The sequence below is a fragment of the Trichosurus vulpecula genome, chromosome 2 (assembly GCF_011100635.1).
Source record: "Trichosurus vulpecula isolate mTriVul1 chromosome 2, mTriVul1.pri, whole genome shotgun sequence".
NCBI classification, from domain to species: Eukaryota; Metazoa; Chordata; class Mammalia; order Diprotodontia; family Phalangeridae; genus Trichosurus; species Trichosurus vulpecula.
In genome coordinates this window covers 81,995,467-82,018,223 of record NC_050574.1, presented here as the reverse complement: position 1 = coordinate 82,018,223, position 22,757 = coordinate 81,995,467, and the positions used below count along the sequence as shown (strand labels likewise).

Sequence of the window (22,757 nt, the reverse complement as noted above, 5' to 3'; positions counted from 1 at the left end):
GAATAGCATGGATGCTGGTGAAGCTATTTCTCCTTTTTCCCCATTTAGGATCCTGACTCTGTCGTGTAATTCCTCCCAGCTTTAGGTCATATACTAATTTGATTAAGCATTCCCTTACCCCTAATCATACCTTTATCCAAATCACTGATGTAAGTATTTATCAGAATAGGGCTAAGGACAAACCCCTGAGAGACCCCCCTCTGGGTGGATATTTGATCCATTTAGCATGACTCTCTGAATCAGGTCATTCAGCTAGCTGTGAAGCCATCAACTATTGTGTTAGAAAATAGACTACAGGACCGGGCTTCCTTGAAAGGCTCCTCAGGTGCTCTGGGAATCGCCGGCTGAAGATTGGGAATGGAGAGAGTGCAGATTTTTTTCAAATATTTGCCAGAACAAGGAGAAGCCAGGAGCTTAATAAGTAACTTAGCACTTCAATTGCATTTTTAACTATAATAATTAATATTGTTTTCTTTTGGGGTCATCCAAAGTTGGGAATGGAAATTAGAACTGTGACTTTAGATTTTATATGCTACAATGAACTGAGTGGATTCCAGGCAGTTACTGGGAAGAAGATGTGAGTACTCCCTGTTATTAGCCCAGAGATCCAAGGTGGTGGCTTAAATCTTCAAAATAGGAAAGGAGAGCCAGCCTGGTACTGTCTGGCAAACACTGGTTCTGAAATCGGAGGAATTCAATCTGGCTTCAAGCCCAACTTCTAATGCTAACTAGCTGTGAGACCTTGGGCAAGTAATGCCACCTTGTTGGGCCTTGGTTTCCTCAACTGTAAAATGTGGAGGTGGGATTAGATGGCCTCCGAGGCATCTTCCAGCTCTTGAGCTCTGATCCTATGGTAGCCCAAGTTTGGAGCGTCCCTTGGTGGCCTATGCTAAGACTGCACTCTAGCTGCTCCAGAGCATGCCTTACTAAGAAGCACACAGGCGCCAGTGCTTACCCATCTGATTTTTCTTCTCCCATTGTCCATGTAAGGGGAATGTTACCTTCAGCAACTTCATGGGCCATTTTTGTTGTTGTTCACTTGCTTTTCAGTCGTATCCGACTCTTTGTGACCACATTTGGGGTTTTCTTGGCAGAGATACTAGAGTGGTTTGCCATGTCCTTCTCCAGCTCATTTTACAGGAACTGAGGCAAACAGGGCTAAGTGATCTGCTCAGGGTCACGCAGCTAGGAAGTGTCTGAGGCCGGATTTGAACTCGGAGAAATGGGTCTTTCTAATTTCAGGCCCAGCACCCTATTCACTGAAGCACCTAGCTGCTCCTCATAGGTCATAACTACCCTCTATGCAACGATGAAAAACAAAATCACATCTGCCATCGAGGAGCTGAATTCTACTGAGAGATACCACATATAAACAGTTAAATAAATACAACATATTGTGAGGAGGGAGAGGAAAAGGAGAATCAGAGAAAGTTTTATGAATGAGGTGGTACCGAGACTTATAACGTTGTGTCCTTGGCCAGGAGGGTACTACATGGAATCTTGCAAACAATCAAACAGGGGCAGCCAGGAAGTAGCCTTGGAGTCTGGAGGGCTTGAGGTTCAAATCAGACTCAGACACACCCATGTGACCCTGGGTAGGTCACTTAACCCCGACTGCCTCCAAAAACAAACAAACAAACATAATCAAATAGGCTTTAAACTGAAAAAAAAAAAAAAGCGGGGGAGGGCAGATAAAATTGCCTACCAAGCAAGAAAACAAAAAGAATACCTACAATGAAGGAAGAATAGCAGTGGAGACGCCCAGAAGACAGGAAACAAAAACCAAGGAGGTAGCCAGCAGTAGAAACCCTGTCCTTAGATGTATATACATAAATGTGCATACATACATGCGGGTAGCAAGCAAGAGAAACAGGACAACCTACACAAGGCAGCTGATTTGACCAGACAGGATTTGGTGGGATGGAACCCATGAATGAAATATGACTAGAAGGGCATACTTGGAGGGAATGCTACAGACCACCTAGACAGAAAGGGGAAACAGGTGGAAGAGTTTGGGAAATAGATCATAAGACTTTCATGGATGCATAATATAGTAATTGTAGAGAACTTTAGATATTTAGACATCTCCTGGGACTTGCTCTCTTTCTGACAAAAGCAAAATAGCTAATCATTTTTTTTTTTGGCTTGCCCTAATGATAAGCCTTACACTTCAAAAGGAAGAGGAAACAATGAGGGGAACTGCCATTCTGGCCCTTATCCTCACGGATAGGGAGGAACCAGCTAGTTGCTGGGGTGGAAATGATGGAAACCTCAGAGGGAAGTGACCACACCAGTTTAGAATTTTTGATTTAGAAGAGGAAAGTGAGACATAGTCTGCCATGTGCCCTAGATTTTGGGAGAGCAGATTTCAAAAGATTCAAAGAAAGGATAAGTAGGATACCATGACCTAAAATGCCCTTGGATGGGAGGGGGGCAGTAGGGCATTCCAGGAGAGGGATGGAGGCTAGAGGACAGGAGAAAGATTCATTAGGGCTGGATTTAAAGATCTGAAAACCCTGTGAACTTAAAGTAGCTGAAGAGATCACAAAAGGAGAAATCCTTTAGTCATCCCTGATGGAAAAAGAGGTATTCCTACATCTCCATGAATATATTAGCACACCAATTAGGGTGGGTGAAGCTTGCATCTGGGGGCAGTGACCTCCTCCCTAATGCTAATTCCTGTGCTTGCTTCACTTAGAGCCTAGGGCTTTGGGGAAATCACTCCAATTTCTCCCTCAAAGCTATGTCTCCACTGAAGCCTCTCTGAGCCTCTAAATGTAGAGATCCCTCAGGGCTCTTTCCTTGGCCTTCTCTTTTCTCTCTATTGTCTTTCCCTGCCATATCACTAATTCACACTTTCTTCAGCCTGCACCTTCACTGACCCTGTTCCTTGCTCCTAGAATGTCCATCCTTTTTCTTTTCACTTGTGGAATTCCTAACTATCCTTTAAAGTTCAACTCAAAAGCCACTTCCTTTCTACTTTGATGGTGCTGATCTCATGGATGCTCCCTCCATTGTCACCCATCCACTCCTCAGCCTGTACAGCTCTTGTCCCTGTCCTGCCCTAAATCTTCCACAGTGGTGGTGGGGCACCAAACATGCTGGAGGCCTTCCTTTAGACCTCCTGACAATGTATGGACACCATCGGAGCACACAGCTGTCCATCAATTCTGCCGCACTCTCATTTCATGATTGGTCTACCTTCTTTCCTGGTTAAACATCTCTCTTTTAGTTTCTTTTTTCAAAGCGTTTTGTTGATGTTCTTCTGTCCCTTTCCATCTTTCTATCTCTCTCTCTCTCTCTCTCTCTCTCTCTCTCTCTCTCTCTCTCTCTCTTTCTTTCTCTCTCTCTCTCCCCCTCCTCTCTGCCACCCTTTAAAAAAACACCAGTTACTTCCCACTGATTGACTCCCCACTTCCTGCCTGCTGACTGACTGACTGACTGGAGAGAACCTTTCCTTGTAAACAATAAGACTCAAGCAAAACACAGGCCATGTCTGCTCATGAAACTCTACAGTAATTACAATGTCTCATTCCATATCTGTCATACATCAAGTAGCAGTGTCAAATAATAGGACACTGGACTTGGAGTCATGAAGCCCTGGGGTCAAAGGCTGCCTCAGATACTTGGCAGTGGGGTGACCCTGGGTAAGTCACAACCTCTCTGTGCCTCAACTTCCTCATCTGTTAACATTTTCTCAGTCAATAAAATGAGGGGGTTGTACCCTTTAGCACTTAAGGTCCCTTTCAGCTCTGGTGCTCTCTTTACACCACTTCTCTTGTATAATTGTTCAATCATCCATTCACACAGGGAAATCTCTGTACTGAGTCAGCACCTTACTATGTGCTGAGACATTGTACTAGGCTGGGGATTTAAAGGCAAAAAAAGAAACAACCCTGTCCTTAAGGCTTTACATTCTATCAGAGTCTTTCGTTGGTAGTAAGTTGTAGCTTCCTCTGGTCCAACATGCATCTTCTCCATTGTCCTCTGGATGACCTGAAGCTTTAATTCTTTGGAGACTGTGGCATCCCTTGACTCAAGGCCATATAGCATCACCAGAAGAACAGAATTATTTCAAAGACAGGCCTTTGTTTCAGGGAGAAGTTTAGGGTCATTAAGACATTTCCCAAAGATAATCCAGCCTGCTCTCCCTTTCCTGCTCAACTTTGGGTCCATTTACAGTGTCTGGCCAAGATTCTTATACCACTTACTAATGGTTCAGCCCTAGGGGCTGTTCAAAGAACTGCATATCACAGTCTGGACAATGGCCATTCTTTATCAACTTGTTTTTTCCCTTGTGCAAGGTTCTTTAAAGGCCAAACTCCAATTTCACTTACAAGGCTCTGAGACATTATAGGATTTGATGCATCCAGCACAAGGTTAGCTGCAAACAGGAGCACCTGTAGGGAAGTCTTCTTCCATGTGGACCCTGCACTGCTTTTCCTCCTAGATGATGACAAATACCTCTGGCAAGCATATTTTTCCCCATTTTCTGTCTGGCTTGTTATTAAGAATCAGAGGGTTGATTTACAAAAGTTATCTCAGTTGTTAAATCTTTCAAGGAATCATATGCTTAATGTACATGTTTGACATCTTGGAGCAGATCCTTTAAGATATTGTTTTGCTCTCTCAAATCAAATGATTTTTTTTATAGTCAACAAAAAGTAAGTACAATTTGATCTTGAATTCTCTAAACTTTCCAGTTAGTCCTGTAATACCTGTAAATATTTGCTTAGCCCTAGAATATCCTTTGGAAAAGCCCTTCTCATACCTTTGTCAGGGATGCCTTTGATGCATGTGTAGACTATTCTCATATAGATTTTGTAAGGATGGGAAAGTAGATCTAGGGGTCAAAAATTATTGATATTTTCAAATACTTTGGGGTAGGAATATCTGTTTTTTCTCCAAGGCATGCGATATTGTCCCACTTTTTCAGGTATCTTGAAAATTGATCCTTCAACATCCTTAAAATAGCGTTTAGCACAGACTTCCTTTGTGCACACTTAGTCTAGGGCTGCTAATTTCCCATCTTTTTTCTTGTTATTATCGTTTCCACAGCCTCACACAGTACATCGGACCGTGAGAGTCTAAGTGTGGTAGCTTCTCTGTCTTTGATGCAGTGGAGATCGGTGTAGAACTCTTGGCAGATACTTTCCACTTTTCAACTGTTGTGCTTCTTTGTTTCATCCTAAGTGCTCTTAGGATGCTCTGGCTTAATTGCTCCCCTTCCCACACTGTGTGCATTCTCCAAGCTGGCCTTCTCTTTCTCTGTTCTTCAGCCATGGGCTTCAATTTCCAATCTCCATACCTCTGCATTGGCCATCCCCTACGTCCATTCCTTCCTTCCTCACCTCTCCCTCATAGGATTCCTCTTTTTCTTTAAGATGTAGCTCAAGTATCACCATCTTTTTCATAAAGATCTTCCTGATTTCCCACAACTGCTAGTGCCCTCCCTCCCAGGCTATCTTGTATTCAAGTGCCTTGCATTTATTTATACTTATTTTGTTTATCCCTCTATATGTACTTATTGTTTTCCATTAGACTATAAGCTAACTGAAAGTAGGAACTGTTTCTGTTATTTGTTTATTCCTCTCCATTCCCAATACCTAGAACAGTGCCTGACCTATAACAGGAGCTTAATAAATACTTGTTGACTTAACAATGCCATAAGGAAGGACCAGGAACATCAACTGATACAAAAAGGGGTTTTTTATCATTTAATTTTTCCTATCTGTGCAAATGCACTATAAATACCCATATAATTACAGCAGATATTATAATTTTGCTGTTATCCTATCATCTCTATTTTCTTTGCCTTATGGATTAAAGAATGCACTGCATCAATTGACACAACTTGGTCCTTTGAGGTATTCTTAAATTAGTTTTCATAAATACTTGTTGATGGACAACAAGTATTTGTTGACTGGGACTCTTGCTGAACTTTCTGTAGACTAGTTTTTTCTCTCCACTTCTTGCTGTTTTAGGTGATGATACCCCTCATAATCAGAATCACAAAATCTGAGAGGGAAGAGACCAGAGGCCACTTAGTCCAATCTATCCCTCCATAGGAATATCCACCATGGCATACCACCTGTCAAGCGGTCATCCCACCTTTGTCTGAAGACATCAAATGTGGGGTGATATACCAATTCCTGTGTCAGCCCATTCCACTTTTCAAATAATTCTTCTAATTGTGAGGAAGTTTTTCCTGACATCAGGCCCAAATCTACCTCTTTGTAACCACCACTTGCTCCTAGTTTTGCCCTCTGAAGCCAATCAGAACAAAGCAGAATCATAGAACTGCAGAATTTGAAAGCTAGAAGGGGCCTCAACAGCCATCTAGCCTAAACCATTCATGAAAGACATCCCCACTATAACACGGCTGAGGTCATTAGGCAATCTCTGCTCGAAGACCTCCAAGGTGAGGGAACCTAATACTTCTTTGGACAACCTACATGACAGATGAATTCCTTATCCATGTGACAGTCCTTCCAATACTTGAGGACAGGTTTCATGTGTGGTTTCTCCCCTCCAGGTTTCTCTTCTTCAGGCTAAACATCGAGAGTTTTACTAAATTCTTTCTACCGCCTTATCTTTGTATATATTTTGTATATATCTATATTTGTGCATGTTTTCCCTCAGAATATAAGCTCACTAAGGGTGGAGAAGGTTTCACTTTTATCTTTGTATCCCCAGCACTTAGAACAGTGCCTGGCACATAAGCTTCATTTATCTTCCCTGGGGTCTATACCAATGGTCATCATGAGCTCTGCATTATGGAATGAAAAATGGCTCATTAAATGATGATTTTGGCTTCTTCTGAACCAACAATAAAACCAACATTGTCAGTTCTTTTATCTGTCTCCCCAGGAAGAACCTATAAACCATGACTTCCTTTTGGTTTCCGGTTTCATTCAAAGTGCAAATGTCGAAATAAGCATGATGAATTTCCTTCAACAGTATGTCACTGGACCAGGTTCTCATATTTAGGGTACCAACTGCTGAATTAATATTTATACAGGGTTTAAATAAGAGGTTCTTAACCTGGGGTATGTGAGCTTGCTCTCTGTATGTATGTATATATGTGTATGTATGTATGTATGTATACATATATACGTATATGTATACATACATATACATATTTATGTGTAACTGTATTCCACATAATTGGTTTCCTTTGTAATCAATGTATTTTATTTTATGCATTTAAAAATATTTCATCAGAGGCATCCATAAGCCTCACCAGATGGCCCAAGGAGTCCCTAACACAAAAAACGGTTAAGAAATTCTGGTCAAAGTTGTGATTCTTAGCACCAGCTGCCATCATTCCCCCTCATACAGTGCTCTGCACACCATAGGTGCTTAAAAACATTTTGTTGAATTGAAGAAGAAAAACCCCCGAGTAGTAGACACTGAACGTAGACCTCCCTCTGAATCTGGCCTCAGGCCCATGCTGCCAAAGACCCCGTGTTCCCATTGGGCATCATCTTCTCCTCTTCAGGTAAGAAAGTTGGGGGACTGAGACAGGAGGGAACCTTTATTATCAGTGAGCCCAGAGAACAGAAAAGGAGTGAAGGTTGGGGGCTGAATGAGGCTTAAAAGAATGAGGCAGAGGATGTAACTAGAAAGATTGGAGGAGCTCAAAGACACTAGGTCTGGCTGTATTGATGTCCCAAGAAGCAACTAGAGAGGACTTCAACCTAATGGTAAATGCAGCTAAAGAATCCACGGAACATGAGGACTGACTGACTATAAGGATCAAGGTGTGTGTGTGGGGTCACTTGAGAAGATGGTATTGGGGGACAGTGACAGGGCTAGATAAGGAGGGGAACAGGTAGTCAAACCCTGAATCCTGTGAGAGCTATGAAGAGAGGGGACAAGGAAGTGAGTCCAGGAATGAAAAATACCTCTTTGGACTTACCTCATCAAAAAACCCATCCAAAAATGCCTCTCTTGTCCCCCAAAATAGTAGCCTCCCTATCCCATGTCAGTCGATAGTCAATCAGCATTTAGTAAGCTTTCTTACTATGCACACAACCCTCTGCTAGATACTGGGGATACAAAGGCAAAAACAGTCCCTGTCCTAAAGAAACATGCATTCTGCGAGAGGCAACAACACTTAACTAGTTATATAGAGGGGTGATACATAGCGTAATCTCAGAGAAGGCATCAGCAACTGGAGGAACTGGGAAAGATCTCTTTCAGAAGGTGAGATTTGAGCTAAATCTTGAAGGAAAGTAGAGAAGCTCATCTCAATGATCCTTCTGTGATACCTCCAGGTGCTAAAGCCTTTGCCTCAAAACTATTTGGAATTTTTTTGAACAGCATACATTTTAAATATGCATATATGTATATATACACACATATAACAGCTCTTTTTGTGGTGGTAAAGAATTGGAAATTGAGGAGATGCCCATTAATTGGGGAATGGCTGAACAAGTTGTGGTATATGATTGTGATGGAATACTATTGTGCTATAAGAAATGATGAGCAGGCAGATTTCAGAAAAACCTGGAAAGGCTTACATGAACTGATGCTGAGTGAAGTGAACAGAACCAGGAGAACACTGTACACAGTAATAGCAACATTGTGCAATGATCAACCACGATAGATTTAGCTCTTCTCAGCAAGACAATGATCCAAGACCATTCCAAAAGACTCGTGATGGAAAATGCTAACCACAGCCAGAGAAAGAACCATGGAGACTGAATGCAGACTGAAGCATACTATTTTCACTTTTTTTTGGTTTTTTCTTTCTCGTGGTTTTTCTCTTTTGTTCTGATTCTTCTTTCACAACATGACTAAACTAAATGTTTAACACGATTGTACATGAATAACCTATATCAGATTGCTTGCTGTCTTGGGGAGGGGGGAGGGAAAGGAATGAGGAAGAAAAATTTGGAACTCAAAATTTTACAAAAATGAATGTTGAAAACTATCTTTACATGTAATTGGAGGAAAAATACTATTAAGGAAAAAAAAAGGGAGATGAATCCTCCTGACTCCAGGCCCAGCACTCATTCCAGTACACCACCTAACTACCCATACACATACACACACACACACACACACACACACACACACACACACACAGAGTTTCCTGGGATAGAATGTAAGCTCCTTGAGGGCAGGGCTATTTCATTCTTGTCCTCTAATCCCAGTACCTAGCAAGCTCCTGGCACCCAGAAGGCGCTGGATAGAAGCTTTTTGATTGGTGGACTGATTGGCTTCTTCCTTCCTCCTCTATTCTCCTCACTGTGACTTTGGGATCTCCAAAGCTCAATATCAGATAAGCAGATGATAGGTTCCCTTTGAGGACAATGTCTCCTTTAATTATTAAGTAAGACCTTCTAGATTACTTAGGCATCAAAACCTCAGAAGCCCAACCCCATTTGGCACCCTTTTCTTTGACAGACAGCTAAGTGGTGCAGTGGATAGGGCACTAAGCCTGAAATCGGGAAAACTGAGTTCAAAAGCCCCTCTCAGGTATTTACTAGCTGTGTGAACCTGGGTAAATTACTCAATCTTTGCCTGCTTCAGTTTTCCCATCTGTAAAATGGGGATAGTAACAGCATCTACCTCCTAGGGTTGTGTTTTGGGGGAGGGGAATGAGTTAATATTTGTGAAGCACTTTGCAAACTTTAAAATGCCACATAAATGCCAGTTATTATTGTCGTTGTTTTGTTGGCAGACAGGACCAGTGAGATGAGATGTACTTTTTGTGGTCTAGAAAGTTACCAGGTGGTCTTCAAGTAGACCAAAGAAATGAGTGAGCATTCCTGTCTGAATCTCTCCAACCAAGGGAAATTAGCTTTTGGGGAAGGGAGAGACACACTTCACTTCCAGCAAGGGTGCCAGATACAAAATTTGAATTATGGCTCTGCTCTTTAAAATCTGGGTAACCCTGGGCAAGCGCCTTAATGTTTCTGCACCTCATGTATAAAATGAGGGGGATGGACAACATGATCTCTGACATCCCTTCCTGTCTAAATATTAGGGCACCTAAGTGGTTCAGCAGATAGAGAGCCAGACCTGGAGTCAGGAAGACCTGAGTTCAAATCTGGCTTCAGACACTTTCTTAGCTGTGTGACCCTGGGCAAGTCACTTAATCCTGTTTGCCTCAGTTTCCTCATCTGTAAAAATTTAGCTGGAGAAGATAATGGCAAACCATTCTAGTACCTTTGCCAAGAAAACCCCAAACGGGGCCACAAAGAATCACAAAGGACTGACCAACAACAACAATAGAGAGGCAATGCCTTGTAGTAGACAGAGTGCTAGATTGGCATCGGGAAGAGCTGTGTGAACACCAGCAAGTCCTTTAATCCCTCGGTTTTTTCACTTATAAAATGGAGATTATAATACTTGCTGGAGCTATCTCACAGGGTTGTTATGATGCTCGAGTGAGATCATATACATAAAGTACTTTGTAAACTTGGTTGTTGTTCAACCCCTTTCTTCGTTTTCTTGGCAAAGATACTGCAGTGGTTTGCCCCTTCCTTCTGCCGTTCATTTTACAGACAAGGAAACTGAGGCAAACAGGGGTAAGTGACTTGTCCAGGGTCACCCAGTAAGTGTCTGAGGCTAAGTTTGAACTCAGTTCTTCCTGACTCTCAACCCAGCATTCTATCCATTGTGCCACCTAGCTGCCCTTGCAAACTTTAAAGGACTAAGAAGGATGATGGCTGACAGGGCATTTTTTTAAGGTTTGCAAAGTGTTTTCCATAAGTCACCTCTTTTGACCCTCTCAACAACCTTGGAAGGTAAGGTGCTATTATTCACCTCACTTTACAGATGAGGAAACTGAGACTACAAGAGCTTAAGGGTCATGTAACTAAGGAAGTAACTGAGATGGGATTTGAGACCTTATCTTTTTGGCTCCCAGTTCCACACTCTCTCCACAGCACCACCTAGCTGTCCTACTGTGTAAATGCCAGTGACTGTTAGGATAGTTACCATCATGATCTATATGGCACCTAAGTCATGGCGACCTCCAGGTCCTGGAAGCCCCTAGGCCCATGTCTAGTAACCCTACTGGCTGTCCTTCCTCTTCTACTTGAATGTGCTGCCAATCTCTCAAAGCAGATCTATTCCAAACACAACTGCTCGTTTTCTCTCTCAGCCTCCCTGTATCTTTCGAAGGCATCGCCATCTTTCCAGTGACCCCTCCTCCTCCATCTTTGTTCCTCACAGCCCACCAGTCTCCGAGCCGGTTGGGTTCATTCCCTGCAAAATCTCTAGCATCTGCTAGAGATTAGAGAGGTAGGAAGACAGTAGCACAGAGAGAAGTGTGCTGGACTTAGAATCAACAAGGGCCCGAATTTAAACCCTGGCTCAGCCACTTACTGGCTCTGTCATTCTGGCCAAGTCAGTTAACTGCACTCAGCCTCAGTTTCCTCATCTGTAAAATGGGGATAATTATACCACCTACTTCCCAAGGTTGTTCTGAGGATCAAATGAGACAATATCTGTGAGCACTATATGAATGATGGATATATTGGCCCCTTCACCTCTCCTTCCATAGGTGCTGCCACTCTAGGGAAGCCTTTATCATCTCTAGTATTGTAATAGTCTCTTAACTGAATCAGGATCCCAGAGTCTCCAAGATGGAAGGAACCTCACAAAAGATCTAGTCTAATGTGTACCAGAATAAGAATCTTCTCTCCAAGGTTCCTAAGTGGTTAGCCAGTCTTTGCTTTAAGATCTCCAGGGATGTGGAGCTCACTGCCTCCTGGGGCACCTGCTCCATTTCTGGACAGCTCTATTAGGAAGGTTTTCCTTAATATTGAGATCTGTGCTCTGCCTCCCTGACTTCAGCATTTCCTTCCTGTTCTCATTCATCCTTTGGACTTTGAAATCACTTTCTCAAATGATACTACTGACCCCTTGAATGCTAAATCTCATGATCTTTTCTTAGCCCTCATCCTACTTAATCTACCTTCTGCTTTTGACGCTGTCAATAATCTCTTCCTGAACAGGATCATGGGACCATAGGATTTAGAGCTGAAAGAGACCTTAGAGGTCATTTAGTCCAAACCCTTCATTTTAGATAGGGAGACCAAGGCCAGAGAGGTCAAGTGACTTACTCAAGGTAACACAGGCAGAGTCTAGATTCAAATCCAGGTCCTCTGACTCCAAATCCAACCCTTTTTCCATGATACGACACTTCTTTCCTAGAATTACACAACTCTCCTCTCTCTCTTGGTTCTCCTTTTACCTATCTAGCCATTCCTCAAATACTCTCAAAGCTCTGTCCTGGGAAACCATCTCTTTCCTCTAAATTCTCTCTGTTGGTGATCTCATCTTCTCCAGTGGGTTTGGGTTTTCATATTGATACACCCAGCCTTCGTTTCTCTCCTACACTCAAGTCTTGCATCCTCAGCTGCCTGATAAACATCTCCTTCCAGCAGTCCCATCAACGTCTCAAATTTAATATGTCAAATGAGACAAGTTTTGGAAAGCATGTTATAAGCCTCAAAGTACTATATAAATGTTACTTATTATTATTTTTATTAAAGCGAACTGCCTTCCCTCTAAAAAATTCTTCCACATTTCCCTATTTCTGTTGAGAAACTAAACTGACATCCTATCTACTAACATCTTCCCTGACCAGGTCTGAAATCTCAGTCATGCTTTCACCTTCACTCACTCCTGTTTCCAACTAGATGCCAAGTCTGGTTCATTCAGCCTCCACAACACCTCTCGCTTCTATCTTCTTTCTTCATTCTCAGAGCCATACCCTAGTTCAGGCTTGGACTATTGTCCCAATCTCCTTATTAATCTTCTTAGTCTTCCTCCTTCCTATCTTTTCCCCAAACCACCCTTGATACAACTGACAAAACCTTCCTAAGTCCTAGGAATGACATACCATGTCACTCTCCTGCTCAAAGCCTTCAGTTATCTTATTGCCCCCAGGACTGAATATCTATATCTGTATCTGTATCTATATGTCTTAACCTGGCATTTAAAAGCCATTATAATTTGGCTCCAAATGACCTTTCCAGACTTAGTTCAAATTCCTGCCTATTACGCACTCTACCTTCCAGCCAGCAAAACGAGATCCCTGGGTAGGTGTTTCTTGAACTTGTCACTTCATCTCCTGTCTTGGGCTTCCCAGAATTCTTATCTTCTTCCATGGCTCAGCTCAGGGGGCTTTCCTCCCCCACCATGAAGTCTTCCCCAGGTCCACATCCCCCACCCGAGGCTTCTTTCCCTACTTAAATAACCATGTATTGACTGATGGGAAACAATGAGCAGTTTGCTTTTTTCTTTGTATTGCTAACATCTCACAGTATCTGGCTCACAGGATGTACTTAAGAAATGTTTGTGGAATTGATGTGAAGTAGGAAGGAGAAGGAAGAAGGTTCTAAGACAGGCTAAAGACACAGAATGGTTTTACTCCCCTTCCCCCCTTGAAATTGTTACCTGTAGCTCCATCACTGCACACTCCCTTTTGACCCTCAGGCCTTTTCTCCACTTTACTGCTACCATCCTTCCCCTCCCCTCCTACCACAAATCCTTGCTTCAGACTCCCCATGTACCTCCCCCAAGCTTCCAGGACCCCACCTGTAGGAAGCAGGTGCCAGGGGCTGTGCCCTCGGGCAGGGAGGCGTTGTAGAAGGTCCTCTTAAACACAGGTTCATTGTCGTTCACATCTTGCAGGACTATGTTGACCACGGCTGTGGAAGACAAAGCAGGCTGTCCTCCATCAGTGGCCAGAACCGTTATCTGTGGCCGTGGCTCAAGCTCATAGTCCAGTGGGGCAGCTGTGGTAATTACTCCTGTAACTGAATCAATAGCAAACCAATGGGCATGGGTTCCAGGCATAATACTATAGGCCACGTTGCCATTGGGGCCCTGATCAGGGTCAAGGGCAGTGACCCGCACCACAAAGCTGCCAGGGAGCACAACCTCAGGGAGAGGTTCAGGCTGGTAGAGCAGGCGATCAAAGGTTGGTGCATTGTCATTGACATCTGTGACATGAAGGACAAAGGCAGCCTCTGCACGCAAAGGAGGTGTCCCAGCATCAGTAGCAGTGACCCGAAGCTCATACGCATCTTGCTCTTCTCGGTCTAGCCTCCGAGCCACGCACACCAGGTAGATAACACTGTCCTGGGTGGTCAGGGCAAACTTCCCATCACCACCCTCCAGGGATACATTGACATGTGCATAATCACCATCATCTGGGTCAGACACAGAGATTCGAGCTACCAGTTGGCCTGGCTGTGCACCCTCAGACACACGAGGGGAGCCATCCTCACTAAGGAAGATGATGGTCATGGTGGGCTGATTGTCATTGGAGTCACGCACATGCACAGTGACAAAAGCTGAGCCCACCTCAGGATGAGCACCCCCGTCACGGGCCTGGACCACCAGCTCGTGCACACGCCGCTGCTCAAAGTCCAGTGGCCTCTCAAGCCTCAGCAGCCCTGTATGGGCATCAATAGAAAAGGGGCCATCCCCATCACTCTGCCGTCGATTGATTTCATAGGTCACAGCTCCATTGGCCCCAGCATCAGCATCAGCAGCAAATACCTGTAGGACTGGGCTGCCAGGGGGCAGGCTTTCAGACACCACCGCTCGGTATCGGCTTTGGTTGAAGGCAGGAGCATGGTCATTGATGTCCACCAGCGTCACATCCAGCAGGGCTTGGGCCCGCCTAGGGGGTGCCCCACCATCATAAGCTTCCAGTCGCAGTGTGTAGTGTGAGCGGTTCTCACGGTCCAGCTCCCCACTGACCACCAGCTCAGGTACAGGGGAGCCATCGGGGCCAGGGCGTGTTTCCAATCGGAAGGCCTGGCCAGCCCCTTCCCCAGACAGTGCATAGCCCTGGGTACCCAGATGACCAGCATCAGCATCATGGGCAGGCTCCAGGGGGTAACGAGTACCAGGGGCTGTGTGTTCTGGCACCTGAAGGCTGGCACGAGCCTTTGGGAAGGCAGGCGCATGGTCATTGATGTCAGCAACACGCACTGTGACCTCCACGGTGGCACCATCTGGTGTGACTGCTGTGAACTGGTAATGGTCTCGGCGTTCTCGGTCCAGAACTCGGGCGGTTCGCACCACACCACTCTGCTCATCTATGGCTAGGTCTGTGCCCACACCACTGCCCTCCTGGGCAGAGATGAAGTACATGTGGGGAGTTGCTGTGTCCACAGGCAGCCCTGCACTGATGTCCCCAATCAGTGTCCCAGCTGGCTGCTCCTCATCAATCTGCAGGTCTAGGCTGCCTGCCTGGCCCTGTGTCCCAGGTGCCTGTGCCCCCAGAAGCAGTAGCAGCAGTGGCAGCAGTGGGAAGGGCCGGAGGGATCTTGGACCCATTGAGGGGTAGGGAGCACCCAGCTCGGCCTCCTGCTCCGACTCCAGCTCCATGTCAGGGATGGCTCCAGGCCTGACTCCAGTGCTTGCTCCTGCCCCTGCTCCAGCTCTGGCCCTGCCTTTGGCTCCCTGATCCTGTGAGGAATGCAGAGGAGAGGTCAGGCGTGGTTGGAGGGGTGGATGGCCTAGCAAGGCTTTGGGGTCAAGTTACTGTGCCCACAGGCCTGGCAGAACCGGGGTACCACAAAGGACTACAGGCATATTTGTACATTTTTTAAATACACAGAAACATACACAACACAGAGACATAAAGAGACAAACACATGCACGCATGGACTCTCAAAAATATGCTTATGTATATATGCCTACGCCACACACAGACACACACATACATAGCCAAACACATGGTCGTGAGCTGCATGGTAAGTCAGCTTAGTGACTATATATCCCTGACCTCTGGTCCTTTGGGCCTGGCTCTGGGACCGCCCCCTATCACTGCCTGTGGTAGCATCTTCAACTTCCCCAACTTCTTCCCCACCTTCTCCCAGGTGGGAACATGGTCACCTCATTTTCTTGGGTCTATGGTGACACCCTACCCCCTTCATCCTAAGATTGTCCCCAATCTGCTCCACCCCTCAATCTGTCCTCCTGACTCACCACCAGTTGGTTCTTTCTTCACTCTCCCCTCCCCCCACACCAGTTTTGGGGCCACAGCTGGTTCTCATTAGGAAGAGGGGGACCAGGGCTGCTCTTTAGGGCCTGTAACTCGATCCCCCTTTCCCTTCCCCCGAACCAAAAGTCTCCCCCCCAACCCCAGTCCCAGCCCACAGGCTCAGCCTGCGCCCATTTTCATCAGTAAAACTCAGCTGGGGATTCGGAGTCTAGGGGAAATTTAGGAGGGTGGGGGAGGTGAATCGTTAGTGAGAGGGGGAGTGAGTGCAAGAGGGGAGTAAGTGTTTGTGTGCAGGAAGTATAGATGGCCGGTGAATGAGGAGAGTATTATGCGGGAGGAGGGGCAGTTGTGAGGGAAGCGTGTTTGAGGAAAGTGTGTGAAGGGGGTATGTGTGTCAGAAGAGTGTGTGAGAGAGAGAGGAGTGTGGATGAGTGAAGGCAGTTTGTGTGAGCGTTGCATGTGTGAGAAAGGAGGGCCCTCTTCTCCTGGATATTTTCTTCTCTCTAGGTTTCCATTACACTATCCTGGTTCTCCCCTGGCCTGTTCCTTCTCACTATCCTTTGTTGGATCTTTGTCTAGATCACATCTACTAATGCTCAGTGTTCCCCAGGGTTCTCTTCTGGGCCCTTTCCTCTTCTTTCTCTATGCCATTTTACTTGGTGGTCTCATCAGCTCCCAGGGATTCAACGGTGGTCTCTATGCTGATGATTCTCAGATCTACTTATCCAGCCCTAACCTCTCTCCTAACCTCTGGCTTCAAATCTCCAGCTGCCTATTGGACATCTCAAGCTAGATATCCTGGAGACATCTTAACCTCAACTTATCCAAAATGGAATTCATCATCTTTGCCCCTAAGCCCTCCCTCTTCTGAACTTCTTTTACTCTCCAGGGCACAGCCAATCCTGCCAGTGACCCAGGCTCACAATCTAGGTGTCCTCCTCAGCTCCTTATTCTCTCACTCCCTGTATACCAATTTTGCAGCCAAGGCCTGTAGCTTCTACCTTCAAACCACTCCACTGCGTTCTAGGCCTCTTCTCTGACACTGAAACTCCCTCACCTCACATGTGGCCAGCCTATTGTTAGAGCTCAGATCCTGCCTTCTCCGGATAGCCTTTTCTGATTCCCCTTAGTTCTTGGGCCTTCCCTCTGCTATACATAGCTTATCTGTACATAGCGGTTTTCATGTTGTCTCCTCTCGTTATACTGTGTGCCTCTTGTGAGGACAGACCATCTTTGACCTTTGTATCCCAGTTCTTAGCACAGTGCTTGGCATGTGTTGTTATTGTTCGGTTGTTTCAGTTGTGTATGATTCTTTGTGACCCTATTTTGGGGTTTTCTTGGCAAAGATACTACAGTGGTTTGCCATTGCCTTCCCTAGCTCATTTACAGATAAGGAAACTGAGGCAAACAGGGGTAAGTGACTTGCCCAGTGTCACACAAGTGTCTGAGGCCAGATTTGAACTCAGGTCTTCCTGACTCCAGGCCTGGCACTCTATCCACCGTAGCACATAGCTGCCCTTGGCACACAGTAGGTGCTTAATAAATACTGAGAGGTTAAGAGACTTGGTGACAAAGTCATTATGTACCTGAGACAGGACTGTTCCATGTAGCTCTGAGGTCAGCTTTCTATTCAGTATACTATACTGCCTATAAATAAGGTGCTTATGAGAGTTTGGAGAATTTAATTGAAATTGTAGCTTAATATGTAGAAAATTTTCCTAAGAATTAGATTGTCCCAAAGTAAAATAGGCTGCCTTGTGAAGGTCTTTATGTAAAGGTTATATAACCATCTGCCTGGGATTTCTGCTAAAGGACGAGGTGGACTGGATATTTTCTTAAATCTCTTCCAACTCTGAGATACTGTGATTTGGAGTATATATGAGAGAGGAAGGTGTGAGAAGGTGGTAGTATGTTTGGGGAATGTGGACATATGAAGTGTGTATGTATGTGTGTGTGTGTTTGTGTGTAAGTTAATGTGTGGAGAGAGTATGAGAAGAGGTATGTGGGAATTATGGGAGAGAGCCTGTGGCAAAATGTGTTGGCTTATATGTGCGGGGAGTGTGTTTGGGGGACTGTCTAGGGAAATGTGGGAAATGTGTTTTTTGGCATAGTCGCTGTGAAAGGCTGTGAGGGTCTGGTGACTAGACAGACAGACAGATTAGAGTTGTGTGTAAGTAGTTTGATGTACAATCATAGACTAGCAACTCAATAAAGGTTTAAAACGTCTTAAAGATCAACAGGATCCTAGAGAACAGGAAATGACCAGAAAGCAGAGGGAGGCTGGGCACATATAGAACTAGAGAAGAGGATAAAAAACAGGCCAGCGCAGTCCAGGTGGGCATAAAGTGATGGGAGAGATCAGGTAGCAAACCAGTAGGGGTGGGCAAAAACAAAGAATGAGAAAAGAGGGCAGGCCAGCCAAACAGACAGAAGACTAGGGAAAGAAGAACAGCTGGCCCAACATCTAAGCACACAATGAGAAGACAAGAGAAAATCCGTTAGGGCTCTGGTGGGCATGGAGCTATGAAGAAAAGGACAGATCAGTTAAACCCAGGCAGACACAAGGCGATAAAAGAGATCAAAAGGACACGGAGAAAGAGACAGAGGGAAACAAAAGAGAACAGTAGTATCCAGGCAGGTTCAGAGCTAAGGGAGAGGACAGGGGACTGACCAGCAGGGCCAAAATAAGCAAAGGGGTGATAGGAAGAAATGAGAGGAGCTGTGGAGGCCAAGGGAAAATTGGATGAGAAAGACAAGAGGAGTTGTGAGGTCAGAAGGGTGCTGGGAGAATTAAAATAAGAGAGAGACAAGGAGAGAATTCTGCTTAAGCTGTGAGCAAGAGCCTGGGCAACCACAATTTTAACAGATCAGGGCAGGGAGAATGAAAGAGGAACAGATACCGAGACAGAGAGAGGGACAAAGACATTCAGATAAATATACAGAGATTCAGAGAGATCCATACACAAGATTCAAGGACAGAGAGAAAAACAGATAATTGAGATAGAAGGAGGAAAGAGAGAAAAAGAGACAGACGAAAGAGAGACGGAGAGAAAGGCAGGTAGAAAATGAGACACAAAAAGACAGAAAGAGAGACAGAGAAAAGAGACAGACAGAGAACAAAACATAGAAAAGAGATACAGTAAACAGAAGAGGACAGGCAGGGGTAGGGAGGTGGGAGAGTGGAGCAATGACCCAGATATGGGTGAGATGAAGTCCCAGGCGCCTTGATTTGGAGGTGGAGCGGAACACAGACCAGGCCTCCTCCCTCAGTTTCCTGTCTTGTTCTTGAGCCTTGGAGGGCAGGAGATAAGAGAGAACAAGAGCAAGGGGGAGAGGCAGAGGGGCAGGAACATAGACACAGGCTAGGGGCAAGGGTAAAAACAGAGACAGGAATACAGGGAAGTGGAAGATAAGAGGAGAAAGAGGGAGAAACAAAGAAAAGAGAGAGACAACATGTGAAGTTAGGGCTATAAAGGGGAAAAACAGAGGGTCAGTGGGTAATGTGAAGGCAGGAAGGCCAACAGGCAGGGGAAGAGACTGAGACAGAGGGAGGGGCAGATGAGAAAAGCAGCCAGACAGGGTTGATGCTGAGTAGAGAGGGGTAGGGAGGAGAAATAGATGGAGGAATAGGCAGAAAGGCTGATAGGGCAGAGAAGCAGATAATGAGTAGTGGTGGCGGGGGAGCGGGCTTCAGGGTAGGGAAGAAACAGAGATGGAGGTCATGCCAAGGACCAGCAGGGAGAAACAGCTAAGGGGCAACGTGAACAGAAAAAGACAAACAGCTGGTGGGGAGAGACAGAGGGAAAAGAAAAAGAGATGACAGTGTAAATAGCAGATGTGGAGGGAGAGAGACAAAGGGTAAGAGTGGAGGAAAAGAAAGGGACAGAAATAGAGTTAGACAGTAGAGACAGGAGAATAACGGACCAGAGAATAAAGAGGAAAGAGGGATGGAAAGAAAGAAGAGGAAAAAGAGGATTTTCCTGCTTAGGGGAACCTATGACCTGACAGGGAAGGCACAGTCGTAGCTCAAAGGGAATCTCCTGTCTTAAAGGACAAAGACACAAAAAGGCACAGAAATTGGAGGGGGTGGGTCGAGAAGGTGAGAGGACAGGAAGAGGCAGAGAGAAAAGGAATTTGAGTCAATCCAGTAAACATTTATTAAGTGCCTACTGTGTGTGAGACACTATCAAAGAAAGAATCATAGAAAAGTGAAATGCATGTAGTTGAAAGAACATAAAAGAGAAAGAGGAAGAGAAGAGAAAGTAGGCAGAAATGGAGACAGAGTACAGAAGGAGGGGAAAGAAAGGGGAGGGAGGAAGGGAGGGGGGAAGAGAGAGAGCCGAGTGGAGCCGGGCAGAGGGAGGAGGGGAGAGAGCAGGGAGAGAGCCAGGATGGAGCTCCGAGAGGACAAAGAGGAGTCTAAGCAGGAGGGGGAGGAGGAGCCACGGATAAGGCAGCCCCCTACTCAGCAGGCATGGAGATCAAGCCAATGGGATGGGGAGGAAGACCAGAGCAACTTACCCTCCTCTACTCCCAAGGGAAGGTTCTAGGTAGACACCCAAAAGAGACTGGGGAGACGAGAAGGGAGGAGGAAAAGTGTGTGTTGTGGGGGGACAAAGGGGAGAGAGAGGAGGAGGCAGGGTGGAGAGAGAGAAGAGAGAAGGGGAAACGGGAGAGAGGAAAAGATCAGGGAAATTAGGCAAAAGAAGTCTGCGTAGCATAGAGTGAAGGGAGAAGGGGACAGAGGAGAGATAGGAGAGATGAAAAAGAAAGGAAGGAGAGAAGGGGTACAGAGGAAAGACAGAAGAGATACAGAGAAGAAAGGATGGTGCAAAGAATATTGAGAAGAGGGTGAGATCAAGGAAAAAGAGGAAATAAAAGGGTGATAAGACAGAAGGGACAGAGGGAGAGAAGAAAGGAGAAAAGGTAGGCCTGAGGAGAGGGGGATACAAGGGGAGACAGCACAGAAAAGGGACAGATAGGAGTGAGGAAAAGCAGGACAATAAGGAAAGAGCAGAGAGCTGCGGAGAGAAAGAAGGTAGGAGAGTGAAAAGAGAGACAGAGAGAAAAGCCCAGAAGGGAGAAGGGAAACAGAGTGCGTCAGGAAGGGGACAGATACAGGGCAGAGGGAAGGGCTGACAGAGAGAAAACAAGGCATACAGAGAGCAAAGACAGAAAGGAGCCAGAACACAGGGAAGAGGAGAAAGAAAGGAGAGAAATGGGGACGGGAAGGAGAAAGAAGACAGGAGCGTCAGACAAAGGAGACAACAGGCAGAGAGGAGAAACATGGAAGAGAAAAGGGGGCCAAAGGGAGGGGAAGTGAAGAGACTGAAAGAGGGGAGCAGAGGGGAGAGAAGGGGGCCAAAGGGAGGGGAAGTGGAGAGAGTAAAAGAGGAGAGCAGAGGGGGAAGAAGGGGAACAAAGGGAGGGGAAGAGGGGAGACTGAAAGAGGGGAGCAGAGGGGAGAGAAGGGTGATAAAGGGAGGGGGAAGAGAAAAAGAAAGTCATTTAAAGAGAGAGAGAGAGAGAGAGTAGAACAGAGGAGAGGAAAAGATAGTATTAAGGAGAGCAGAGAAAAATGGCAAGAGATGTGGGGGTCAGTGATAAGAGAAAAGGGAACAAGGTTAAGGACTGGAAAAACAGTGGGAAAAGGGAAGAGAAGGTATAGAAAGGAGAGCAGGAAAAGAAAAGGGATCATAAGAGAGAAGGCAAGGCATTGAGAAGAGAATGGTGGATAGAAGAGAGAATATAAAACAGGAAGAAGAGAGGACAGGAGGAAAGAGGAAAGAGAAGGGAAACAGGGAGAAAGGAGAGTGAAAAGAACACACACACACACACAGAGGTAAAGAGAATAGGAACAGAAGAGAGAAAGGAGAGGAGAGATTGTTTGTAAGGCAGAAGGAAAAGGAACTGGGAAAAGAAGGTAGAAGAAGCAGGCAGAGCAGGGAGACAGAGGGGAAAGAGGAAAAGAACTTAGGACTCACAGAATATTGGAGTTTTAAAAGACTTTAAAGACCATCTAGTTCAACTAATTCTAGTACAGGAACAGCCTCTACAACATCCCCAGCGGGTACCTGGCAGGCCAACCTCTGCTTCAGAGCCTCTCCACAGAGAGGTGGGGGGAACAAGAGATGAAGAAACCAGGCCTACATTTTCAGAAATGAAATGGCAAATGTGTAATTTGTTTTGTCCTCCTGTGCTTATTTGTGACAAGGGAGGGTTCTACTGGGGAAAGGCCTGGGACAGAGAGTCAAAGGGAAGTTACAATGAAGGGGAAGGAATGAAAACAGCATTAATAAACAATTTTAAAGGGAAAAAAACCCCAACTTGTTGCTTGAAGATAACTTTTTGATGGGTCATTGATGGGAAGTTTTGCCTTTCTGTCACTTCACTCCATTGTTCCTATTTCTGCCTTCTGGAGCTAAGCAGAACAAGGCTGATCCCTCCTCCCCATGACGGCCCTTCAAATACTTGAGGACTGCTATCATCTTCCACTAAGTCTTCTCTTCTCTAGGCTAAACATCCTCAATCCCCTCAGCTGAGCCTAGATCCTTGTATGGCATATTCTCCAGTCTTCTCAGGATCTTGATTGTCTTCTTCTGGATCCACTCCAGCTTTTCTAAGACCTTCCTAAAATGTGACGCACAAAACTAGATGCAATGTGGTCTGACCAGAACAGAAGACAGAGCTATCACCTCCTTCAGTCCGGTCCATTGTAATTTTTAAAAATTGCATTTAGATTTCTTTGGCAGCCATGACAAGCTGTTCA

The 22,757-nt window shown here is 45.4% G+C and overlaps 1 protein-coding gene across 1 annotated transcript in view; it reads right to left on the bottom strand.

The window, feature by feature from the left end:
* DCHS1 (dachsous cadherin-related 1) overlaps positions 1-15,369 on the bottom strand; it is a 63,714-nt gene extending 48,345 nt beyond the window's left edge. Inside the window, exon 1 of the mRNA XM_036746106.1 lies at positions 13,564-15,369. Within this exon, the coding sequence (XP_036602001.1) occupies positions 13,564-15,369 (1,806 nt within the window). The remainder of the gene's footprint in view (positions 1-13,563) is intronic.
* Positions 15,370-22,757: the final 7,388 nt, after the last annotated feature.